This window comes from Leopardus geoffroyi, chromosome A2 (genome assembly GCF_018350155.1).
Source record: "Leopardus geoffroyi isolate Oge1 chromosome A2, O.geoffroyi_Oge1_pat1.0, whole genome shotgun sequence".
Lineage (NCBI taxonomy): Eukaryota > Metazoa > Chordata > Mammalia > Carnivora > Felidae > Leopardus > Leopardus geoffroyi.
The window spans coordinates 163817804-163841178 of NC_059331.1; the positions used below are offsets into that span (position 1 = coordinate 163817804).

The 23375-nt window shown below is 46.9% G+C and overlaps 1 protein-coding gene across 1 annotated transcript in view; it reads right to left on the minus strand.

Moving 5' to 3' along the window:
- RHEB (Ras homolog, mTORC1 binding) overlaps positions 1 to 23375 on the minus strand; it is a 45496-nt gene that overhangs the window by 17326 nt on the left and 4795 nt on the right. Inside the window, exon 2 of the mRNA XM_045496229.1 lies at positions 4469 to 4540. Within this exon, the coding sequence (XP_045352185.1) occupies positions 4469 to 4540 (72 nt within the window). The remainder of the gene's footprint in view (positions 1 to 4468; positions 4541 to 23375) is intronic.

The following is a 23375-nucleotide window of genomic DNA, read 5'->3' on the forward strand; positions in this document are numbered from 1 at the left end:
CAGAGAGAGAGACACAGAATCCGAAGCAGGCTCCAGGCTCCGAGCTGTCGGCACAGAGCCCGATGTGCGGTTCAAACTCAGGAACCAAGAGATCATGACCTGAGCCGAAGTCGGATGCTCAACCGACTGAGCCAACCAAGCGCCCTGAGCCAAAAGGATTTCTGGCTGGAGGCAGGGTGTGAGAAAATGGAGAGGTGGGAGGACTCCAGAGTTTTTGGCTTGAGCCATGAGATGCATGAATCGCCATTTGCCAATTCGGGAAAGCCCGGGGAAGGAGCGCTGCAGATGGGGGAGGAAGCAAATGAAGAAGACTACACCCAAGGGGAAGCGAGGGCAGCTGAACAGAAAAGCCCAGAGTCTGGGGGAGAGGGTGCGACTGGGGGTTTTGGGAAACAAGCAAACTTCTGGGAAGAAGGGAAGATCGCTGGCGATCAAGTACCGTGAAAGCCCTAGCCGGACTTTGGAGCCCAGGGCCCCCCGATACTGCCAGGTCAGGAAGATCAAGATTCAGCCAAGGAGACGGGAGAAATACTGGCCACGAGGGAAGAGTCAAACGGGACGACACGTAATTGTACAGAAGATAAAGGAAATGAAGCTATTGATCAATGTGTTAGTATATCCTTGCACATAAAAAGGATGTAAATCCTCCTACACACAGCAGTAAAATGAAATCGAGGCCTTTCCATCTGTCATGGAAAACTGCCTCTTCTTATTACTATAGGAAAAAAGGAAGTGTAATAAGAGATCTGTCAGCTCCATAAACTAGGAACCAATTCTTCTATGCACTCCATGTCCGATCCTGCATAGCAGTGGAAAGCTGGCTTTCTCCTGGTATCGCTTTCCTTGAGCCCTCTCTCCGTCCCCCTCCCTTTTTCAATCACTAGAGAAATTAACCCACTTGCCCCAACGAAAATCCTGAAACTGCCCTAAGCAGACTAACAGTGACGTATTCGTAGAGACTACTAATGAGGGACAGATTTCTAAGATTTGGAATGCGCCAAATAAGATGTGTTCCTGAAGTGTATCACAATCTCCTAATTCGTATCCTACTGAGAAGGCTACCCACCATGCAATGCTTGATAATGCTGCAAAACTCCTAATTAGAACGGTCCCGTTTTCTCAGCTCTATTAACGCATCAACAGTACTACCTGGAAATGGCAGAAGTTGTAGATCACTACTATTTTTCCTCCTCTAATCGACCAACTACCCCTACTGGTTAAATTTCACCACAACAATTTAGTTTGTATTGAGTTATTAGATTAACAACACGGTAGACAATCTACACATTTGCGTAGGTAGTATTTTTGGCATAAAAACATCCCCAAGCTAGAAAAATACAGGGTTTTATTAATGTTATTCTCCCACATTCCATTTTCTTTTATTAAAAAAAAAATTTTTTTTAATGTTTATTTTTGAGAGAGAAAGACAGAGCATAAGCTGGGGAGGGGCAGAGAGAGAGGGAGACACAGAACCTGAAGCAGGCTCCAGGCTCGGAGCCGTCAGCACAGAGCCCGACGCGGGGCTTGAAATCATGACCTGGGCCGAAGTCGGGACACCTAACCGACTGAGCCACCCAGGCGCCCCCTCCTATATTCCATTTTAAAAGAAGATGACACAGTCTCAGAAGTTTTGCTTTTGTGGTAATGTCTCAGAGATGCGTCACCACTGAATGTTTGCTCTGAACCACCTGTTCTATGTTCTGAAGTTAAGTGCAAAATAATTACCAGATTCTTTCCATATTTACAGAGTACTGGTTTTTTTTTTTTTCAAACCTTAAAACCATCCATTCGTTGGCAACAGGTTTATGATAACCTGTTCCATTTCTAATTCCCTGTCATCACTGAACAATGTTTATTTTATTTTATTGTTAATGTTTATTTATTTTTGAGAAAGAGAGAGAGAGAGACCGAGTGGGAGCAGGGGAGGGGCAGAGAGAGAGAGAAAGAGAGAGAGAGAGAGAGAGAGAGAGAGAGAGAGGGAATCTGAAGTAGGTTCTAGGCTCTGAGCTGTGAGCACAGAGCCCGACTCGGGGCTCGAACCCACAAACCATTAGATCATGACCTGAGCCGAAGTTGGGACGCTCAACCAACTGAGCCACCCAGGAGCCCCTACTGAACGATGTTTCTGACCAAACAGCACAGGAAACAGTGGAGAAAGGGTTTCTTCCTGGGTTGGTCAGAAGCAGGGTAAACAGAAGCTGATGTGTGCATACAACTCATGAACTTTTAAGCGATTCATATACCCTGACACTCACTTTCGCTCCTGCCTAAAGACTTTAATAAATATTCCGAATTAATTTTTGAGATGAAAAAATAAAAGTCTTTTTTATTGAACACTAAGTAGTAGGAAACATTAAAAATACGATTAAAGATGTTGACAGACTTCAGGTTGGGTCATTCAATTTCAAAGTAAGGAAGCTGGACGTTCACTGGATCTTTTACTTATATATAAAGAAAATAGATCTGTACACAACACCATGGCTTTCCTTCCACCTTAGTTATAAATGGCACATAAACACTTCAAAAATAAGAACCACCTTTATAGGCAGGCCTAACCAAGAAAACCGTATTGTATTATTCTGTGAATAAAATGCCCAAATGAGCCTTATCTTAAGGACACACAACTCTCTAAGTTGTTATGTACAGCAAATGTTAAGACCAAGAGCACGATTTGCTTGTATTCTTATTCCAATGGAGAGATAACCAAACTTGTCCACCTAGCATTCAAATTTGTTTTACATTTATTCATTTTTGAGAGCCAGAGAGAGACAGCGCCCAAGCGGGGTAGGGGCAGAGAGAGAGGGAGGCACAGGATCCGAAGCAGGCTCCAGGCTCCGAGCCATCGGCACAGAGCCCGATGCGGGGCTCGAACTCACGAACGGCGAGATCATGACCTGAGCCGAAGTCGGACGCCCCACCGACTGAGCCACCCGGGCGCCCCTGTCCACCTAGGATTCAAATTCATCTGCTCCTCACACCGGCGTACTGTTCTGTAAGTCACGGCCGAACAGATCAGCACAGGATGTGTCCGTAGTCAGGACTCTTCCTTTCTGGATACCGGCCGAGCTTAGTTACTTTCAAACCCGGGTCTTCCCACGGTCAGTTCCCCGACAGGTTTCCTTCCCAGCTACCAGTATACTGGGACATGAGGGACAGCTGCATGTTTTAAGTCAGAGGCGGGCAAACTCTTCCTGTAAAGGGCCAGATGCTACTGTAGAACAAAAGCAGCCACAGACACTACGTAAATGAATGAAGATGGCTGGGTTCTGATAAAACTTTATGGACGCTAAAGTCTGAATTTCACGTAACTTTCACATGCCCCAAATATTCTTCTCTTAAACCTTTTTTAATGATTAAAAAATGTAAAAACCAAAAAAAAAAAAAAAAAAAGTAAAAACCATTCTTTGCTCATGGGCTGTACAAAAAGGCAGTGGGTCTTTCTGGCCTACAAGCCATAGTCTGTCAACCCCCCTGTCGTAAGCCTCTTTGGAAATCTCTCTCTCGAGCGCCGGGCAGATGAGATCTATGAATCTAGTTCACGAACCTGACTGTTTAAGTCGGCTTCATGTCTAATGTGCCCATTAGGGTTTGATGAATCCCATGTTTAAATGTGTGTGTTCCTGGTGACAAATCCTGGGTAAGCCCAGGTGCCAAGAATCTCAGAAGATGAGTTCTAGGGCCTACTTAGGGTTTTAAGATCGCCCGAAACAAGAGCAGCTTCCGATAAATCAGCTTCTCTGCATGAAGTGCTTTAGGTTTTCCTCCATGACTCTAGAATCAAGACCTCTCTCATGGTCCTAGAATCCTTCAAGAAGATTCTGAAACCATGGATTGAAACCGGACAAGGTAAATGAAGGTTGTGGTTGGTCCCGGTCTTTGGGGCTTTTCTCTGCGCGTGGCTGGAAATGCCAACAGGCTTTAGAACCAACTTTGTTTTCATGCTGCAACTGCTCTCTCCATCCCAGAATCGCTCACTACTCCACAGCCTTGACTTTCAAGTGTTCGGGACTGGAAGGGGTTGGGGGGCTGCAGGGGAGGGAGCCGGGAGGGCTGGTGATTCCGTGTAAGAGTAAGGTACAAAGGAACTAGAGTGTTTTCATCCTTCCTTTTCAAGCTTGGAATCCTTAAAAAGGGCTACTGTTGAGAAGGGGGGGGGGGGAGGGTGCGGAGATTGTGTGCTCTCTCTTCTTGTTTTCCTGAAGCAGAGTCTGGGACAGGAGGTTCACTGTAGGACTGGATTCCTATGGAACTGAATAACAATTTCTCGATGGAGGGATCTGGATACTGAGTAAACAATCCATTCAGTGTGAAGCGGGTCAAACTTCTGGAAGCTTTTCTGGACCCCCGTTGGAAATCTATAGGTTTACCCCAATAACCCCTGCAATCAAAGCCTCCAGAAGTACACAATGGCTGTTTGTATGCAGAATGCAGGCTTCTCAGTTTATAAACCCTTGAAAACAATACTTACTGTTTTCTATGGTTGGGTCGTAGGAGTCAACAAATTGGCCTTCAACAAACTGAATCGTCAATGAGGATTTCCCTATAAAAGAGAGCAAAAGCTCAGTATGTATTTGCATATTAAGGTAAAAAAAAAAATTCTACTATTTTACAAAAAAACCCCACTCTAACAAGATGAAGAAACGGAAAGTACTGGGATCAGAACACCTTCCTTTAAGTAAGCCTTTGGGCAATTTCAAAAAGGAAATAAAATTTCAAGAATCTGCTTTCTAGGAGAGGAATTTAACCAATTAAGCTATTATGAATTAAAACACTTTTGTGACATTAACAAATATTACTGACCAGCAAACATTTCACATATTCTGTTAAAGGTAAACTCTGCAATAAGGTCTAAACTAAGCTAATTTCCTCTGGTGTCCCTGAAATGTGGGTATTAATTTTAATACAGAAATTATTAAGACAGGATTTGTTTCTTTGGGCTCTTTCCTATGTGGCTGTTAGAAATGTTACCAGGTACAGCTTTTAATTTTTTTTTTTTAACATTTATTTTTGAGACAGAGACAGAGCATGAACGGGGGAGGGTCAGAGAGAGAGGGAGACACAGAATCTGAAACAGGCTCCAGGCTCTGAGCTGTCAGCAGAGAGCCCGACGCGGGGCTCAAACTCACAGACCATGAGATCATGACCTGAGCTGAAGTCGGACACTTAACCGACGGAGCCACCCAGGTGCCCCCAATTTTTTTTTAACGTTTATTTATTTTGACAGAGAGAGAGAGAGAGAGAGAGAGAGAGAGAGAGAGAGAGAGACAGAGCATAAGCGGGGGAGGGACAGCGAGAGAGGGAGACACAGAATCTGGAGCACATTCCAGGCTCTGAGCCGTCAGCACAGAGCCTGACGCGGGGCTTGAACTCACAGACTGTGAGATCATGACCTGAGCTGAAGTCGGCCGCTCAACCGACTGAGCCACCCAGGCGCCCCTCCAGGTACAACTTTTTTTAAAAAAAAAAAAAATTTTTTTTAATGTTTATTTTTGAGACAGAGAGAGACAGAGCATGAACAGGGGAGGGGCAGAGAGAGAGGGAGACACAGAATCTGAAACAGGCTCCAGGCTCCGAGCTGTCAGCACAGAGCTCGACGCGGGGCTTGAACTCACGAACCGTGAGATCATGACCTGAGCCGAAGTCTGACGCTTAACCGACCAAGCCACCCAGGCGCCCCCAGGTACAACTTTTAAAGAGGGTAATGTGAGAACATGTAAAAGAAGTCTTTAAAAAACTCCTCGGAGGCAGAAATCCTGCCTGAACCATTCGGTCTCAAAAGCCTAGTGATGTCTGGCACACACAAAATAATGAAGAAACGTTCTGGACTTTATAATAAAATCACTTTCTCATAACTGAGCCTATGTGCTAACCAATCAAGAGCCGGAGGCTTAAGTTCTCAACTATCTGATGCCTAAAATTTCAGGTGCTGGACTTCAGAACGGGGCACTCTGTAAAGATAGTGTGAGAACAGTCCAGGAAATGACGTAAGTGGTCCCCCCCCCCCCAATTTCACCCCACTTTCTTCTCTCGTACGTCTCCCAGAGCACTAGTGTTTTTTGGGTAAGATTTAATTTTTTAACTAATCTCTACACCCAGCGTGGAACTTGAACCTACAACCCCGAGGTCAAGAATAGCATGCTCTTCAGATTGAGCCAGCCAGGCGCTCCCTATTAACTTTACACACACGCTCTACAGGTTCGCTGCATCTCACCGGACTTTTATCTCAAAAGACCTTCAGGGAGAGAGGTTTGCACCAGGAGCCTTCTGCTTCTGGGGGGTTTCGGTTGGCACGTTTTCATAACACAGGCAGCACCCCCCCCCCATACTTAGAAATTAATGAATTAATAAACTGGTTTACAAGTGGGAGCTGCGGGGAGACAACTAGAAAACCCCCAAGTTGGCAGGACTATTTTACTCCTCACGGGCAGTTAAACACACAGTTCAAAGTGTTTCTAGAATTATTAAAACCCGAAATCATTCTCTACAGAAGCAGCCTACAAGAGCTTTTGACAATTAAAAGTTACCTCCCTGCTTTAAATCCTCATTTCAATTAGAATAAATTTCCTGGGGCACCTGGGTGGCTCAGCAGTCGGTTAAGCGGCTGACTTGGGCTCAGGTCACGATCTCACAGTTCACGAGTTCGAGCCCTGCACTGGGTTCTCTGCTGTCAGCACAGAGCCCGCTTTGATCTTCTGTCCCCATCTCTCTCTCTGCCCCTCCCCTGCTTGCTTCCTAGCTCTCCCTCTGTCAAGAATAAAGTAAACGTTAAAAATTAAAAAAGAGTAAGTTCCCAAATCCCAACCAGGCCGGGCCCTGTTCCGTCTACCCCCCCCCCCAACCCCCCAACCTCTCGGCTGCCCCTCCCCAGACCCTCCCAGGCCCATTTGGCACATCCCCCTCTGTCCCTCTGTTCTAGCATTCTCTGCACACGACTCACTTTTGTCATTACTTTGGAAGCTCAATGGCCCTTCTTCAGAGACGCCTCCGCTAAGACCACCCCATCTAAGGTGGCACCCATCCCTAAGGGTCACTCTATCACAGCCATCCTGCTTTTTCTCCGTAGTGCTTGACGTTATCGGACACTGTCTTTGCTCATTAGCCTCCGGAGACCAGTATGGTGACTGAGGGGTACAGCAGACGCTCAGGTTTTGGAACGAACGAATGAGATTAAAACATACGTGTCCAAAGGGCACTCTCATGCATTCTGGATGTTATAAAAGATCTCAATTTTATACCCAAGGCAAGGAAAGACAGTTCAAGAGGAATTAAGAAACAGTTATCTAGTATTTATTTTGGTATCCAACCATGAGCCTGCCTGTGCTATGTGGAATACGGGGTCATCCAGGAGCCCACACGTCTCAAAGGGGCTGTGTTCAAAAGAAAGCATGTTATCGAAGCTAGTTCATAAAGAGGATTTAAGTTAACAGACAGCAAACCTATTTTATGTAAGGAAACAGCAAGAGAAAAAAGTCTACTAAGTCAGCCAAACTGAAAAAATTTAAAGGAGTAGGAAAATTCTTATTTATACTGAATGCTATTGCTTCAAGCAAAAGACATTTAATTGGAAAGGAAAGAGAGAAACTTCTTTAGGGCTTCTAAGGGGACTTCTGGGCCCTTCGGTGGGCACTCTGACACCCTAGGTAGGCTAAGGGAGGGTTTTGGCTTGTAAATGGAAAGAAGGAAGGAAGCGCAATGTAATTTTCTCCTAAAGATAAATGGGCAAGAGTTAACAAGGGCTTCAGAGGATTTTTACACCTTTTCCCAAGTAGAACCGGGTTAAGAACAGTGAAAGAAAGGGGTTGCCCGTGACACCCATGATGAGCCCCTCCGAGAGGAGGCAGGAAACACGGAAACACAGCTCAGAGTGGTGCCAGGCAAGCTTCAAGGGCCTCACTTGCAGGGGTGAAGGGGCAGAGAGCAGAGCCTCGGAAGTTATCCCAGGAAACTTAAGAAATTCAAGAAGACACACGTTTAACAAGACAGCATGACATTAAGTGCAACGACGGAGTATTACATAAACCAGCGGCCCACGTTTTAAAAATACAATTCCTGGCGTGCGTCCAAAGAGGAGTTTCTCACATATGTCATGAAGGGCGTGAATTATACGAAAGGCTAAATTAACACTGAACTTGAAAACACGGATAATCATTCTGGCGAAAGGCAGACAGTGGAGTCCAACGCAAATCACGGTGCGGGTTGACACAGCAAACTCTCGTCTTGGCGAGTAACTGGGACACCCGAATTGAAAACCCCGGTCTTTAGGGAGCCAACTGGCTTTCTGCATCTGCTTGGTCCTGGGAGAAGGGAACCAGCCATTAGCAGAGGCAGGAGGGCTCTGGCCTCCCCTGGGGTCTCTCCTCCTCTGCACTCTCCCCTAGGAGGAGGTGATTAATTATTTAAATGAAGAAGGGACAGGAAGACCACGGTTGCTGACAGGACACAGCGGGTTTTTCTGCCGGTTCCATTAAAAAGTCGCATTATGGGGCGCCTGGGTGGCTCGGTCGGTTGGGCGTCCGACTTCAGCTCGGGTCGTGATCTCGCAGTTGATGAGTTCGAGCCTCGCATCGGGCTGTGTGCTGGCGGCTCAGAGCCTGGAGCCTGCTTCTGATTCTGTGTCTCCCTCTCTCTGCCCCTCCCCCGCTTATGCTCGGTCTTTCTCTGTCTCAAAAATAAAGATAAACATTAAAAAAAAAATTAAAAAAAAAAAAATAAAAAGTCGTATTATTAGGCAGCCAGTGTTGAGACCTTTATACTAATGTTAGTAAACAAATCCCACTTTTCATAACGTCCTTAGCCTCGCTTGCAGCAATTTCTGGCTTTCAGGGACCTCCTCGTCCTCTAGAGCAGTTTGCAGCTACAAAAGGCATTGCTGATCCACAAATGATATTCTTTTTAAACGCAAACATTTTTTCTAATGTTTATTTTTGAGAGCAAGAGCGAGAGTGCGAGAGAGCGTGAGAGCTAGAGCAAGGGAGGGGGGGAGAGAGAGGAAGACACAGAATCTGAAACAGGCCCCAAGCCCTGAGGGGTCAGCACAGAGCCCGATGTGGGGCTCGAACTCACAAACTGCGAGAGATCACGACCTAAGCCGAAGTGGGCCGCTTAACCGCCTGAGCCACCCAGGCGCCTCCACAAGTGATATTCTTGATCACCTTTAACATTTTCCCTTCATTATAACGTCATAAATTTACTGTGGCCTTTACATTTATCAAATTCAGATTCTGAAACACTAGTTACTTCCTGAAGACGTTTCAGCAACAATCGTGCTCTCAGGAGGCTCATAAATTTGTACGATCTGAGAAGAACCTCAAATTCCAGATCAACTCTCTGGAGAAATGTTGTATGAAAACACAGGAGCAATCTGAAAGAAAATAAAAGGCACCACATACGCAGATGTGTGTTATTAACGCACAGAGGGCGCAGATCACTCATTTTATGACAGAACATAGTACTAAAAAGGTTTGAAAACAAAATATCCCCATCTTCCCCAATTAACTTCCAAATACTCTTCGGCTAGACTAAAACCCTCCTTAACTTTAAAAATCCTACAGATTTTTGATTTTTTTTAAGTTTACTTATTTATAGAGAGAGCACGGGGGCGGGGGAAGGGCACAGAGAGAGAGAGAGAGAGAGAGCGAGAGAGAGAGAGAGAGAGAGAGAGAGAACACCCCAAGCAGGCTCCACGCTGTCTAGTGCAGAGCCCGATGTGGGGCTCAATCCCACGAACCGTGAGATCATGACCTGAGCCGAAATCAAGAACTGGGTGTTTAAGTGACTGAGCTGCCAGGGACCCCCCGCCCCAAATCCTACAAATCATTTTTAAAAAGTTTCTTCTTGTGGTGCCCGGGTGGTTCTGTCGGTCAAGCGTCCAACGACTTCCCACATCCTTGATTCGAATTCTGTCTCCCTCTCCCTCTGACCGTCGCCCACCCCCCCCCCCACGTTCTCTCTCTCTCTCTCTCAAAAATAAATAAACATTAAAAATATTTTTTTTCAGGGGCGCCTGGGTGGCGCAGTCGGTTAAGCGTCCGACTTCAGCCAGGTCACGATCTCGCGGTCCGTGAGTTCGAGCCCCGCGTCAGGCTCTGGGCTGATGGCTCAGAGCCTGGAGCCTGTTTCCGATTCTGTGTCTCCCTCTCTCTCTGCCCCTCCCCCGTTCATGCTCTGTCTCTCTCTGTCCCAAAAATAAATAAACGTTGAAAAAAAAAAAAATTAAAAAAAAAAATATTTTTTTTCTTAAGTTTCTTCTCCACTTTTACCAGGTAAACCCAGCACTTATGTGTTTCTCGCCAAGGATAACGGGGCACAGTAACTCTGTTCACCCCGTATTTTCCCCACGGAAGATACACCTGCACAGTTGCTGACTGAATCTCTCACACTTGTGATTACTGCAAATTAAGCGCTGTGCACAAAACATTTTAAGAGCTTCCAGGTTAATTTTGAACTCGTTTTCATGATTGTTCTCCTAAAAAAAAAAATCCACAACAAAACCCTACTTTTGGATTACTTCCCCCTCTCCCCAGCCAGCATTCTCCGAACAGCTGGCACATTACTTGTTCACCGGGACATAATGGGGAGGAGAAGGTTCCATCTACCAACTAGTCTGTCAAGTCATTTGGCACAGGGTCCACGGAGAGCAGTGTGATGTATCTGGGACACAACCCATCCCCGAGGACTGCTTTCATTTTCACCTGAAATTCCTAACCTCACCTTATGCGACCCGATGTCCACGTAGATAAGCTAACACTTTAGCTTCAAAGCTTCACTGTATTGCCACCAATAATCGTCTGTGTCGCTTCAGAGAGCCACCTTGTGAGCCCAGCACCAGACCCTGGCTGGTCACCCCTCCCAGACAACTCCACTTCTAACACCTGCACCTCCCATGTACCAATCACAAGCAGGGCGTTCTCCCGGCCCTCACTCTCTGACTTCTATCGAGCACATCTCCGGAAGTAAAGTTTTCAAACCAGGGGGTTGAAACCCACCAGGTGATGAAGTCAATATACTGAACTGTGACCAGACTATCTGTGTTTTTTTTTAATTAAAAAAAAATTTTTTTAATGTTTATTTATTTATATAAAATGTTTATGAGAGACAGAGTTCAAGTGGGGGAGGGGGAGAGAGAGAGGGAGACACAGAATCCGAAGCAGGCTCCAGGCTCTGAGCTGTCAGCACAGAGCCCGACGTGGGGCTCGAACTCACGGACTGTGAGATCATGACCTGAGCCGAAGTTGGATGCTTTATCGACTAAGCCACCCAGGCACCCCAATGTTTATTTTTGAGAGAGAGAGAGAGAGGGAGAGAGAGAGCAGGGGAGGGGAAGAGAAAAAAAGAGACACAGAATCCGAAGCAGGCTCCGGGCTCTGAGCTGTCAGCACAGAGCCCGATGTGGGGCTCGAACTCCTGAACCACGAGATCATGACCTGAGCCAAAGCTGGACGCTTAACTGACTGAGGCCCCAGGCACCCCCAGATTGTCTTTAAAGAGAGAGTACACCAGAGTGGATTGCCTGTAATAAAGTGATGAAACTTTTCTTTCAGTTATACAAACATTTATGACTGCGTCACAATGTAAACTCTTTCTTAGTGCAGGCTGTAATCGGAAAGGTCAGAAATCTACCACTCTTCGCGATCACATCCTGAATCTCCAATCTCCATGTTTCATTTCCTTGCCTATCACTTTAAGCCCCAAGATAAATCACTGTCCACTACTTTCTTGTCAAACCCCTCCAATTTCCTTTCCCCGGGCCCCTGAAAAACCCTCTGATCTTAATCTGATCATTTGCCTTTGGTGAGCCTGTGGAGCTCAGCTGCAGAAAAATTCCGCAACCCTGTGGGTTAACGACTATTCTCAAGCCACGGTCTTTGCACCTTTCCCCTGTGCTGTCCCACAGCCCCCTTTCCTCCTGTCAAAGTGGTGAAAATGTGGTCCCGGCAGCATCCCAGGGTCACCTATTACAACGGCAAATTCTTAAGTCCCAACCAAACCTACTGGAAGTATTAACAAGCCCCGCCCCCATTCTACGGGGCACCCAAGCCTGAGAACCACTGTTGTCAGGAAACAAATTCACATCTCCTGGATCACCCTAAGTCACCTTTCTCCTCCAGCCTGTGGGATGTCCCCAAATCCTCTAGTTCCTCCCAGCAGCTCTGATCATACGCATTTAAAGGACATCTAATATGAGGCAGGTCCTGGGACATGGCTATGCGCGTGACGTGGTGTCTAACCTCAGCGGTCACCTGCTGTGACCACCTCTTCCTCCCACGAATGCTCTCCTGGCCACTTGTGCTCTGGATCCCATTCCCTCCCAGTCTCATCCAGATCCTCCTCCCCCTGAAGCAGCTGTAAACACACTATTAGGGTCTCTACTGCTTTACTCCATGCAATGAGGTTTGTTAACGGTGCCTCGGAAACATGTCAATACGTACAAGCCAGGGAGACAGGACTGGAACAGATCCTCGCGAGCACCTTGATTTCAGACTTCTGACCCCAGAGCTGTGACAGAATACATTTCTGTTGCTCCACCCCCAACCCACCATTTGGGGTGCTTCCTTAAAGGACACGAATACACCTGTTTTTCCTTTTGTTTTTTAAAGAACTTTATTAAGATAGAATTCACGTACTATAGAAGTCATCTCTTTAAAGAGCACGATTACATTTTTAGTACACTGACAGGGCTGCGCAGCTGTCACCACAACCAACTCTGGGACATTTTCATCCCCCCAGAAAGAACCCCCATGCCTGTGAGCCGTCACTTCCACTCCCCTGTCCCCTCCCCAGCTCCCGGTGACCTGACCGCTGAGCTACTTTCTGTGTGTATTCAAAATAACTCAAAAGGAGCCCAACAGCATAGGCAAGAGACTGGAAGAGGCAAATCACAAAAGACGTATGAATGACCATACCAGCAAGTAAATGGAAAGATGCTCAACATCATTAGCCACGGGGAAGATTCAAATAAAACCGCGACCCACCACCTTCGCTATTAGCAGGGCAAAAGTTACAAAGATCCATGACACCAAGCCTCGGTGAGGACGGAACTCTTAATTTGTTGCTGGTACAAGTGGGAAATGGCACAAACGGCACCGGGGAAGAGTTTGGGAGTTTCCCACAACGTTACACACTTAAGAAATACGTGGTTCGTGCAACACCATTCCTAGGTATTTGCCAAAGAAAAATGACCGCATGTGCACAAAGACGCAGCAAATGCTTACCGCGGCTTTATTAGTAAATACTGGAACCAACCAACGGGTGACAGGAGACACAGATGAGGGCACGGCCATTCAATGGGATAGTACTCAGCAATAAACCGGAACTACTTACACACATGACGACCGGATGAATCTCAAAACCATCACGCTTTCTGAGAGAAGCCAGACAAAAAGAGTATGCATTGTAGGATTCTATTTATATAAAATTTTGGAACAAAGAAAAACTAATCCGCGGTGATGGGAAGCAGATCAGTGCGTGCCTGGGAGTGGGGCTGGGGCATGAAGAAAGGTTTGGGGATGACACAAAGGTTCTGTTCTGTCTTTTGGAGTCATGGTTGCACAGGTGAATAAATCTATCAAAATTCATCTAATTGTACACTTAAAATGCGTACTTTAACATATGCAAGTTATACATCAATAAAACTTGATTTTTAAAAAAGTATAAAAAAAGGGGAAGCCACGGGGTGCCTGGGTGGCTCTGTTGGTTAAGCACCCAACTTCGGCTCACGTCATGATCCCACAGTTCGTGGGTTTGAACCCCCGCATCGGGCTCTGCGCTGACAGTCTGGAGCCTGCTCGGGATTGTCTCTTCCCACCGCTCCCCTGCACATGTACGTATTCTCTTCTCTCTCAAAAATAAATAAACTTAAAAAAAAAATGTGTGTGGGGGGAAGAAATTTACTATTTTTTTTTATTATGCAGAATAGGATGGTGATTGTTAGCTATGTCACTGTAGGCAGTTTTCCTGAGTCCATTGCTTATGTGTCAAATGGTTAACAGTACCTACCTTACAGATAAATGAAAATACATGTAGGATACCTGGAATGTTGGTAAATCCTCAATAAATGTCGCTATTGGTAATAATACTGTTAACTGCTCTTACGACTAAATCAGCTTGGGAGGAAAATCCACTTCGGATTCTGTATCTCCCCCCTCTCTCTCTGCCCCTTCCCCGCTCTGTCTCTCCATCTCTTAAAAATAAACAAACATTAAAAAAAAACAGAAGACCAGACTCCTAAAAAAAAAAAAAAATCAAAATCTTAAAAAAAAAGCATGATAAAGAAATCAAGAAGTATAAAAATACACACACACCCCTAAAGCAGGAAACCCCCAACTGTTTGCTCATCCGCTGCTGTGTAACAAACCACCCCAAAATTTCGTGGCTACTGCCAGCAACCAGGTCATCTGTTCTCGGATTCTACAATCAAGGATGGGCTCGGCATCCCAGCGCAGGGCTGGTCCGGCAGTCATTCCTTGGTGGCTGGGGGCTAGACTCAGCTGGGAGAGCCGGGCCTTCCCCCTTCCACGTGTCCTCCCCTAACACGTCCACATGTTCCTTGCAGCTCCGGAGGACGCGGGAGCAGAAGGTTCTGACTTGCTAATTAGTAAAGCCTGCCACCGGCTCGTCACCGTCTCTGCAGCATTTGGCTGGTTCAAGAGTGCCACAGGGACAGGACAGGGGTCCCAGGAAGGTGTTTCTCTGCGAACCACCAACAGGAGGGACATCAGCGGAAAGACGAGGTTTGCAGGCGGCAGCGAAGACCCGCAGACTCGCCTGGGGTTATAAATGGACTGCACCCTGCACCCTGCACGGGTCATTATCAAAAGGGCCAGAATAACAAGGAACCGTAGGAAGATTCAGGAACGCGCTCCTTACGTGGTACACAATGCCAGTTACGTGCCCCCCTGAAGTACCACACCCACTTCGGTACAAAACGTGTGGTTCTGTCAACAGGCTGCCGCTGCTTTTTTGAGGGGCTGGGGTGATAGGCATGAACGTCAAGGTCACCAAGGAAGCCTTTTCAAAAACTACGCATACCTTCTGATTTTAGAAGGGGGCGCGTAAAGACTTCTTCGGTGTTCGCTGTGATTCTAACAGGCACACCTACGTCCACACCTCCATCACAGACTCCCAGGAAGGCATGGGATGCAGATAATCCAAAATGTAACCGTTCACCAGAAACTACAAGCCAGACACTGTTTTAAGAATTTGTAAAACACTGTCTTATGAATTATCTCCTCTGTTCCTGTGAGTTAACCGGGGCTGACACCTTCTCAGTCTTTCACACCCCCTTCCCAATTTTTTAAAAATAGATGCTAGGTGAGAAAAAAAATGAAGGCGCAATTATTATTACGACAAAGACAAGACAGAATAACCAAGCAAAACTGGTTCATAAAATTATTACTCATTCAAATACTTCCCGGGTGCTCACTCCTGCCAAGCAGGATGCTTCCGGATGCTTCCACTGCGGAGAATACAAGAAGTTTATGTGGAAACATGAACACTGGAGCTACGTAAATGAAGAACTTTATTAACTGTCAGAGTTATTAAACTAAAAGAAAAACAAAATTCTGCCAAGAAAGGCCATGGAGAGGGCTCCCTGAAGAGTTTTAAAATAGGAGATTCATCTCCCGTGGACTGATTTAGAGATACAGACTCGCAGGAAGGCAAGGGGATAGACCTGATAACGCTTGGCAACAAGGAAGGATGAATTTTTCCACATTTGTAGCCAAACCTGGGGAGAAGGCTGGGGTTCAGGGCGGAAAAGAGCTAGAGAAAAGCAAACAGGAGACAGATTCCCAAATTAGAACACAATTTTTAACATACCGAAGAGCATGTAGTTTTAAGATTCATCAAAACTAGCAATAACAGGGGCGCCTGGGTGGCGCAGTCGGTTAAGCGTCCGACTTCAGCCAGGTCACGATCTCGCGGTCCGTGAGTTGGAGCCCCGCGTCAGGCTCTGGGCTGATGGCTCAGAGCCTAGAGCCTGTTTCCGATTCTGTGTCTCCCTCTCTCTCTGCCCCTCCCCTGTTCATGCTCTGTCTCTCTCTGTCCCAAAAATAAATAAACGTTGGAAAAAAAATTTTTTTTTTAAACTAGCAATAACAAAAAATTAGCAAAATGAAATAAGACATTCATCGGTGAGCGCAAATGGTTGTTTATGAAAGTTATTTCTTCGGGGTGCCTGGGTGGCTAAGTCAGTTAAGCGTCTGACTCTTGATTTCAGCTCAGGTCATGACCCCTCATGGTTCGAAAGTTCGAGCCCCACGCAGCCTGCTTGGGGTTCTCTCTCTGCCTCTCTCCGCTCAAGCTCTGTCTCTCAAAATAAGGAAATAAAATAAACTTAAAAAAATTGTGTTTTTAAAAGTTCTTCAAGAATCTACAATGACCCATTTATGACCACCCATCCATTCCTTCCTATATATATATATACATATATATATATACACACACACACACACACACATATATGTATATATACACACATACATACACACACCAGGCTGTCCAACCGCAGGGGGTCAGCAGCCCTATGTGTGGATGATGAACATCTGAAATGTGGTTAGTCCTGAGACATGTCATACACAGTGTAAAACATACAGAATTTCGAAAGCTTAGGATAAAAGGTAACAATACCAAAAATATGCAATATATATTGAAATGATATTTTGGACACATTGGGCTAATAAGTTAAACATACACTGAAATTATTTCACCTGTTTCTTTTTACTTGTTTAATGTGGTTACTGGAACATTTAAAATTCCCTCTATGGCTTGCATTATATCTCTGTCGCTCTATGCGATGGTTTAAGGATACAGGAACATCCGGGGCACCCGGGTGGCTTAGTCGGTTGAGTAGCCGACTTCGGCTCAGGTCATGATCTCATGGTTTGTGAGTTCGAGCCCCGCATCAGGCTCTCTGCTGTCAGCCTGTCAGTGCAGAGCCCGCTTCGGATCCTCTGTCCCCCTCTCGCGCTCTCCCCCAAAATAAATAAATATTAAAAAAAAAAAAAGAAAAAGAAAGGATACAGGAACACCCTACTTGTATATAAACTTAGCTGCCTACCAGGAAGACTTCCACAAAGGTTTAAGAAATGGCAGGTATGTCCATTTTGTATACGGTCCAGTTTTCTAAGGTAACAGTCATCCAGAAACATGGCCAGATGAAGAAAACGTTTCATACCACATTTACGCATTTGGGTAGCAATTATGCAGGATGAAAAGGTCTAGAGACGGAGCGCAACTCCCCTTCCCCCCCCCCCCCCCAAAAGCAAGGAATGTCCCTGTAGATGGATACGAATCCTCAGGACCCCTGCCTGGTGGAGCAGTGTAAGCCACGTGGGACCCCCAAGTTGGGTCTTGCAACCTCCCGTTTCCAAGGCAGCAGGGCAACGACGCCGCACCCCGAAGGTGTGTTGGGGCACTCCCTCGGGTGACCGGCGATCCGGGAGCAGCAACTCCTCAGAATCCCAAATGCAGGCACAGCCACCTGTCTCTAGAACCACGGGAACTGGGTGGGTCCCTGCTAGGGCCTCCGCAGCCAGCAAGCAGGGTGAGTGTGTGATCTGGCAGGTACATAAATGAATCTGGTCCATCGCCGAATCCTGGCGTACCCCTTCTCCCTTCTGCCAATGGCACCATTATGCATCCGGGCTCTCGTGCGAACCACCTGAAGGTTACCCTTAGCGTCTCCCACGCCGCAGCCTTGCCGATTCCCCCCTCATCACCTGCCAACTCTGTCTCCTCATCATCCTGCCTGTACCCCACCAGTCCCCGACATCTCGCCTGGTGACCCTGCAGGATGTGCCTGGTCTTCGCCCTTCCACCCCGACTGCCCCGTGCACCTCGCAGAGCGGGGGGAGGGATCTTCTTGAGGGCACAATACGGGAGGGTCAGCAAACTACAGACCAGGAGCCAGATGTGGCCCCCGGTGTTTCTGTACAGCCTGCGAACTACAAATGGTTTTTACATTTTCAACTGGTTGGAAAGAAAAAAAAAAATCAATACTATTTCCCGATGTGGAAGTTAGATGAAATTCAAATGTCAGCGTCTGTAAGTGAGGTTTCACTGGCACGCGGCTACGCTCGCTTGTTTATGTACTGTCTGCAAATGTGTCTTCTTCCTTATGATTTTCCTAATGACACCTTCTTTTTCCTCACTTGCTCTACTGCGACAGTACAGCGTGCACGACACATATTTAGAGAAGACGTTAGTCGATCTTGGTGTCGAAGATCATCTTAATTGTCGCTTAACAGCCTTGACTTTTCGTTGTTTCTAGGGAAAAGTCTAAAACTTTCGACAAGGCCTCCCCGCCCGCTCACATCTCACTTTCTCCGCCTCGTTCACCACGCAGGGGTCCGGCCCCACTGGGCCAAGCTCCTTCAGCCCTCAGGGGCTCTGCCCGTGCCGTTCCTTTTGACTGGAAGGCATTTGCCCTTCTTCCCCTGCCCGGCTAACTCCAGCATTATTTAATGGCGGTTCTTTGGGGACAACTGTCTACCCTCACCCAGGGTCACAAGAGCTGTCCCCGGGATTACGTCTTTCAAAGCATTTATCCCGATTGTATGTGAAAATGATCTGTGAATGGGCCCAGAGGGTGGTGCTGGCTCTGGAATCGCTGCTTCAATTCAAATCCCGGCTCAGCTACTTAATACACGTGTGATCTCGGGCGACTCGTCGAACCTTTTGCTGGCTCAGTTTCCTCATCTGCAGAACAGGCATAAAAACAGGACCTACACCTCCCAGAGTTTAAGGCCCCCCCTCCCCCCACCCCAGGCTCTGAAAACAACCACTATTACTATTAATAGTGGCACTTACTGTGGCTCCCTCACTACACGAAGCTCCCTGAGGGCAGGGATCAGGACTGCCTTGGCCTCTGTGACTCAGCACACAGCATCTGGCACATGCAGGGACTTACTCGAGCGTTTAATGAATGCCTATCTGAATAACATATGACACTTAATCCCCACCCTGTCCTCTTCAACCAGTCATTTCTAAAAAATGTTTATTTTCTGAGAGAGTGAGAGAACGCACGCACACAGGTGCATGTGCGCAGGGGAGGGGCAGGGGGGGCGGACAGAGGATCTGAAGTCCTCTCTGCTCTGACCATGGCAAGCCCAAGGCAGGGCTTGAACTCATGAGCCGTGAGTCATGGCCTGAGCCCGAGTCAGATGCTTTACCAAATGAACCACCCAGCTGCCCCTTCAACCAGTCATTTTAGTAATTCAATCTTGGGCGGGGGCGGGGGGGGGGTTGGTGGGACTGAAATCCTTTGGAGAGTGGACAGAAGCCACCTCTTTCCCCAGAAAACATGCCCACAATCCCAGGGAAAGCCCATGAATTCCAAGAACCACTACTCTAAGTTGGCAATACTCCTCGACACGCGCCACCCAGCACTGGAGACCGCTCTCCCTGTGGTTCAGAATGAGCGCTGGGTGGTTCAAATGCCCGGCAAATTAAAAAAAAAAAAATTTTTTTAAATGTCTGATTATTTTTTTAGAGGGAGAAAGAGACAGAGCATGAGCGGGGGAAGGGCAGAAAGAGAGGGAGACACAGACTCCGAAGCAGGCTCCGGGCTCTGAGCTGTCAGCGCAGAGCCCGACATGGAGCTCGAACTCACAGACTAGACTGTGAGATCATGACCTGAGCTGAAGTCAGATGCTTACTTAACCAACTGAGCCACCCAGGCACCCCTGCCTGGGAAGTGAACCCAGGGCCTCAACCCGTATGCACTTGGGAACCCTTTTCTGAAACCTAAACATAAGACTTTCCATCTGTGGTCATCCCTTTCCCCCATGGGCACTGCAGCGACCTTCTGGTCCCAACTCTGTGCACCCAGCTCCTGTGTCTCCCAGTCACGCATTCCAGCCCCCTGGTGTACTCAAGGCCGTACGAGCCTGCTCAGAGATGCACCCTACCGTGGAGAGTTCTCTCCTAGCAGGCAGACTGGAGATTCCAGTGTTTTCCCACTCCCCTCCTGCCACGGAGTGCCACATTTTACCTCAGTGCGTCCCCTTTGCCAAGATCATCTTGAGCCCTCATCCCTCTTGATGTTAGACAGCATGGTTGAATTTTGCCACTTGTGTTTTTTAGTCGTCTATACAAGTCTTAAACGAGAATAAAGAGAAGCTATGGTTTAAAATATTCTCTTTAACATATCCTGAGTGTGATTTAGATTTGAAAACCGTGAAGTATCAGCCGGATGCGTTTGTATCTAATACAAGTCTTAGAAGAGCATTTTCATTTCATAGAACTACATTAACTGTGAGAGTCGATATTTTCATTTCCACGTACACAAGTTATTTACTATGACACTGTGGAGTTAATATTCAATTTTTAATCTTGCAAAAAGTAGGATCATGTATCTTGTTGAAACATCAATTTCTGGGGCGCCTGGGTGGCGCAGTCGGTTAAGCGTCCGACTTCAGCCAGGTCACGATCTCGCGGTCTGTGAGTTCGAGCCCCGCGTCAGGCTCTGGGCTGATGGCTCAGAGCCTGGAGCCTGTTTCCGATTCTGTGTCTCCCTCTCTCTCTGCCCCTCCCCCATTCATGCTCTGTCTCTCTCTGTCCCCCAAAAAATAAATAAACGTTGAAAAAAAAAAAAAAAAAAAAAAAAAAAAAAAAAAAAGAAACATCAATTTCTGTTTCAAAAGTCCCTGAGGAGTCTTTCTGCAAACACAACAGAAAGAGAAATGAGGGAGCGGGAACAGGGAGGTAAGGGGGGTGCCAAGCAGCCAAGGGCACGAGGGAGTTAATTTTATGAGGATCCTCACACTGTCCAGTTTTCACTTACCCACAGAGCGTAATACAAGGCGGCTTCTAGTACTTACGTTCTAAATTAATCTCAATTTCGACTTCAAATTCCCATGTCCTACACAGAACTCTTTTTTATCAGATGCCCAGTATACGTTTAAGAATGTTGGGGCGCCTGGGTGGCTCCGTCGGTGAAGCGTCCGACTTCAGCTCAGGTCATGATCTTGCGGTTTGTGAGTTCGAGCCCCGCGTCGGGCTCCGGGCTGGCGGCTCGGAGCCTGGAGCCTGCTTCAAAATTCTGCGTCTCCCTCTCTCCCTGCCCCTCCCCATCTTGTGTTCTGTCTCTCAATCAAAAAATAAAATAAAATAAAATAAAAAACATGGGAAAAAAAAAAGAACGTTAAAATACTAAAATGATATTCCAGGGGCACCTGGGTGGCACAGTCGGTTAAGTGTTCGACTCTGGATTTTGGCTCGGGTCATGATCTCACAGCTTGTGCGTTTGAGCCCCACACTGGCTCCACACTGATGGCATAGAGCCTGCTGGAGATTCTGTCTCTCCTTCTCTCTGCCCCTCGGCTGCTTGTGCGTGTGTCTCTCAAAATAAATAAACGTAAAAAAATTTTTAAATAATGTGCCAGGACCTCTGTGTTTGAGATATTAAATTACATTTCTAAATCAATCAAGAAATTCATGATAAAGGTACCCACCAGTTTGGATTCTGATTTAAGATGGACTGTGAGAACTGGATTACTTTTGGCTTAGTTTGCTACTTGATGATAAACAGTTCTAGAACTAAGGATAAAGGTTCTCTCAAGGGTGATCACTGAAGATTTCAAAACGCTTTAACTTGCACAATCATGTTCGAGTGCAGCTCTGACTTATTCGCATAACTAAATACAATCCACTCATGGACAACATTAAAGTTGTTAACTCCTTATTCTAGACCTTCAACTAAGAAAAAAGTATCGTAGGGAGTGCTTGTGTGGCTCAGTCAGTTGACGGGCGTCAGACTCTTGATTTCAGCCCTGGTCATGATCCCAGGGTCGTGGGATTGAGCCCCGCGTAGGGCTCTGTGCTGACAGCACGGAGCCTGCTTGGGATTCTCTCCCCGCCCCCCAACCAAAATAAATAAATAAACTCAAAAAAAAAAAAAAAAAAAAAAAAGTGTCAGGGCGCCCGGGTGGCTCAGTCGGTTAAGCGGGGCAGACTTTCGCTCAAGTCACGATCTCACAGTTCATGGGTTCGAGCCCCGTGTCGAGCTCTGTGCTGACAGCTTAGAGCCTGGAGCCTGCTTCGGATTCTGTGTCTCCCTCTCTCTCTGCCCCTCCCCTGCTCGCTCTCTCTCCCTCTCCCTCAAAAATAAACGTTAAAAAAATTTAAAAATAAAGTATATTTTGGACTACGTGATCACAGGTAGGGATTGTGGTTTCTCATTTTGTGATAACACTGCTGCTTGTACTTAAGTCCCCCTGCCCCCATTCTGCTGCTTACATTGGAAAATTGTGTTATTGGCATATGGGTCCTGACACGCTGCCACCCGTGGCCAATTTCTACTGATCTCTGGGAGTCTCACCATTACCAAGTCAAAACACAACACTCACCCCAAACTGCATCACAATCAGAGGCCAAGTCAACCCGCTTTCAGGTGTCCTAAGTCTCCCCAGGCTCTGGTAACTCACTACTCACCGCTCAGAAGGAATGGTCCCCCGACGTTCCTGCGAGGCCGTCCCTCCTCCGGCCCCCGACCACCTCTCCAACTTCACTTCCTACTCCCACCATATTCTCTGCTAGCCACCCTGCTTCCTTCAGTTCCCAAGCACGCGAGCGCTTTCCCGCCTCCCCATCCCTCTCTCCGACCAGGCGACCGGGCCTCTTCTGGAAGGCTCCTCGAAGACTGCGGTAACCACCCCTTTGAGCAGCATCCAGGATGCGGCCACTCTCCGTTCAATTCTGCGCGACAGCAAGTAGCAGCCCAGCCAGGTTCGGCACGTGCCACAGTCCAACGATTCTCAGAGAACAGAGAAACTCTGGGGGTCCCCTGAGACCTTTTCAGGGGGCTCAGGAGGTCAAAAACATTTTCATCACAATACCAAGATACCAGGTGCCTTTCCCACTATGTTCGTATTTACACTTCAACGCTGCAAAAGCCACGTACGGATGCACAAACGCCAGGGATCACACGCTGCAGCCTTCACAACCATACACCCATGGTAAGAACAATTTTTACGGAAGAGTGCCCTTGAGACAGCAGTAAAAATGATTAACCTTATCTTGAGCCTTAAAGCAGGTCTTTTTAATATTCTGCGTGACAAAATGGTATGTCGACACATGGCGCTCCTGAATACTGAAGTACATGTTTGTCTCAAGGAAACGCACACGCGCAACTGTTTGGGAAGTGATCTGAAAATAGCCACTTTGCTCACGGAGCATCATTTTTACTCGCGAGAGTGACCAACCATCAGCCTTTCAAATGTAACTATCTGGGCAGACATCTTCCCGAAATGAAAGAAATGAGACTGTCACTTCAAGGAAGACCGGCAGCACTCTACCAACCATCAAATCCTTAACTCTCGGGAGGACATGAGAATTTTGGAGAACGTGCCTCTCGCACGGTGAGCTTAAAGCCTCCC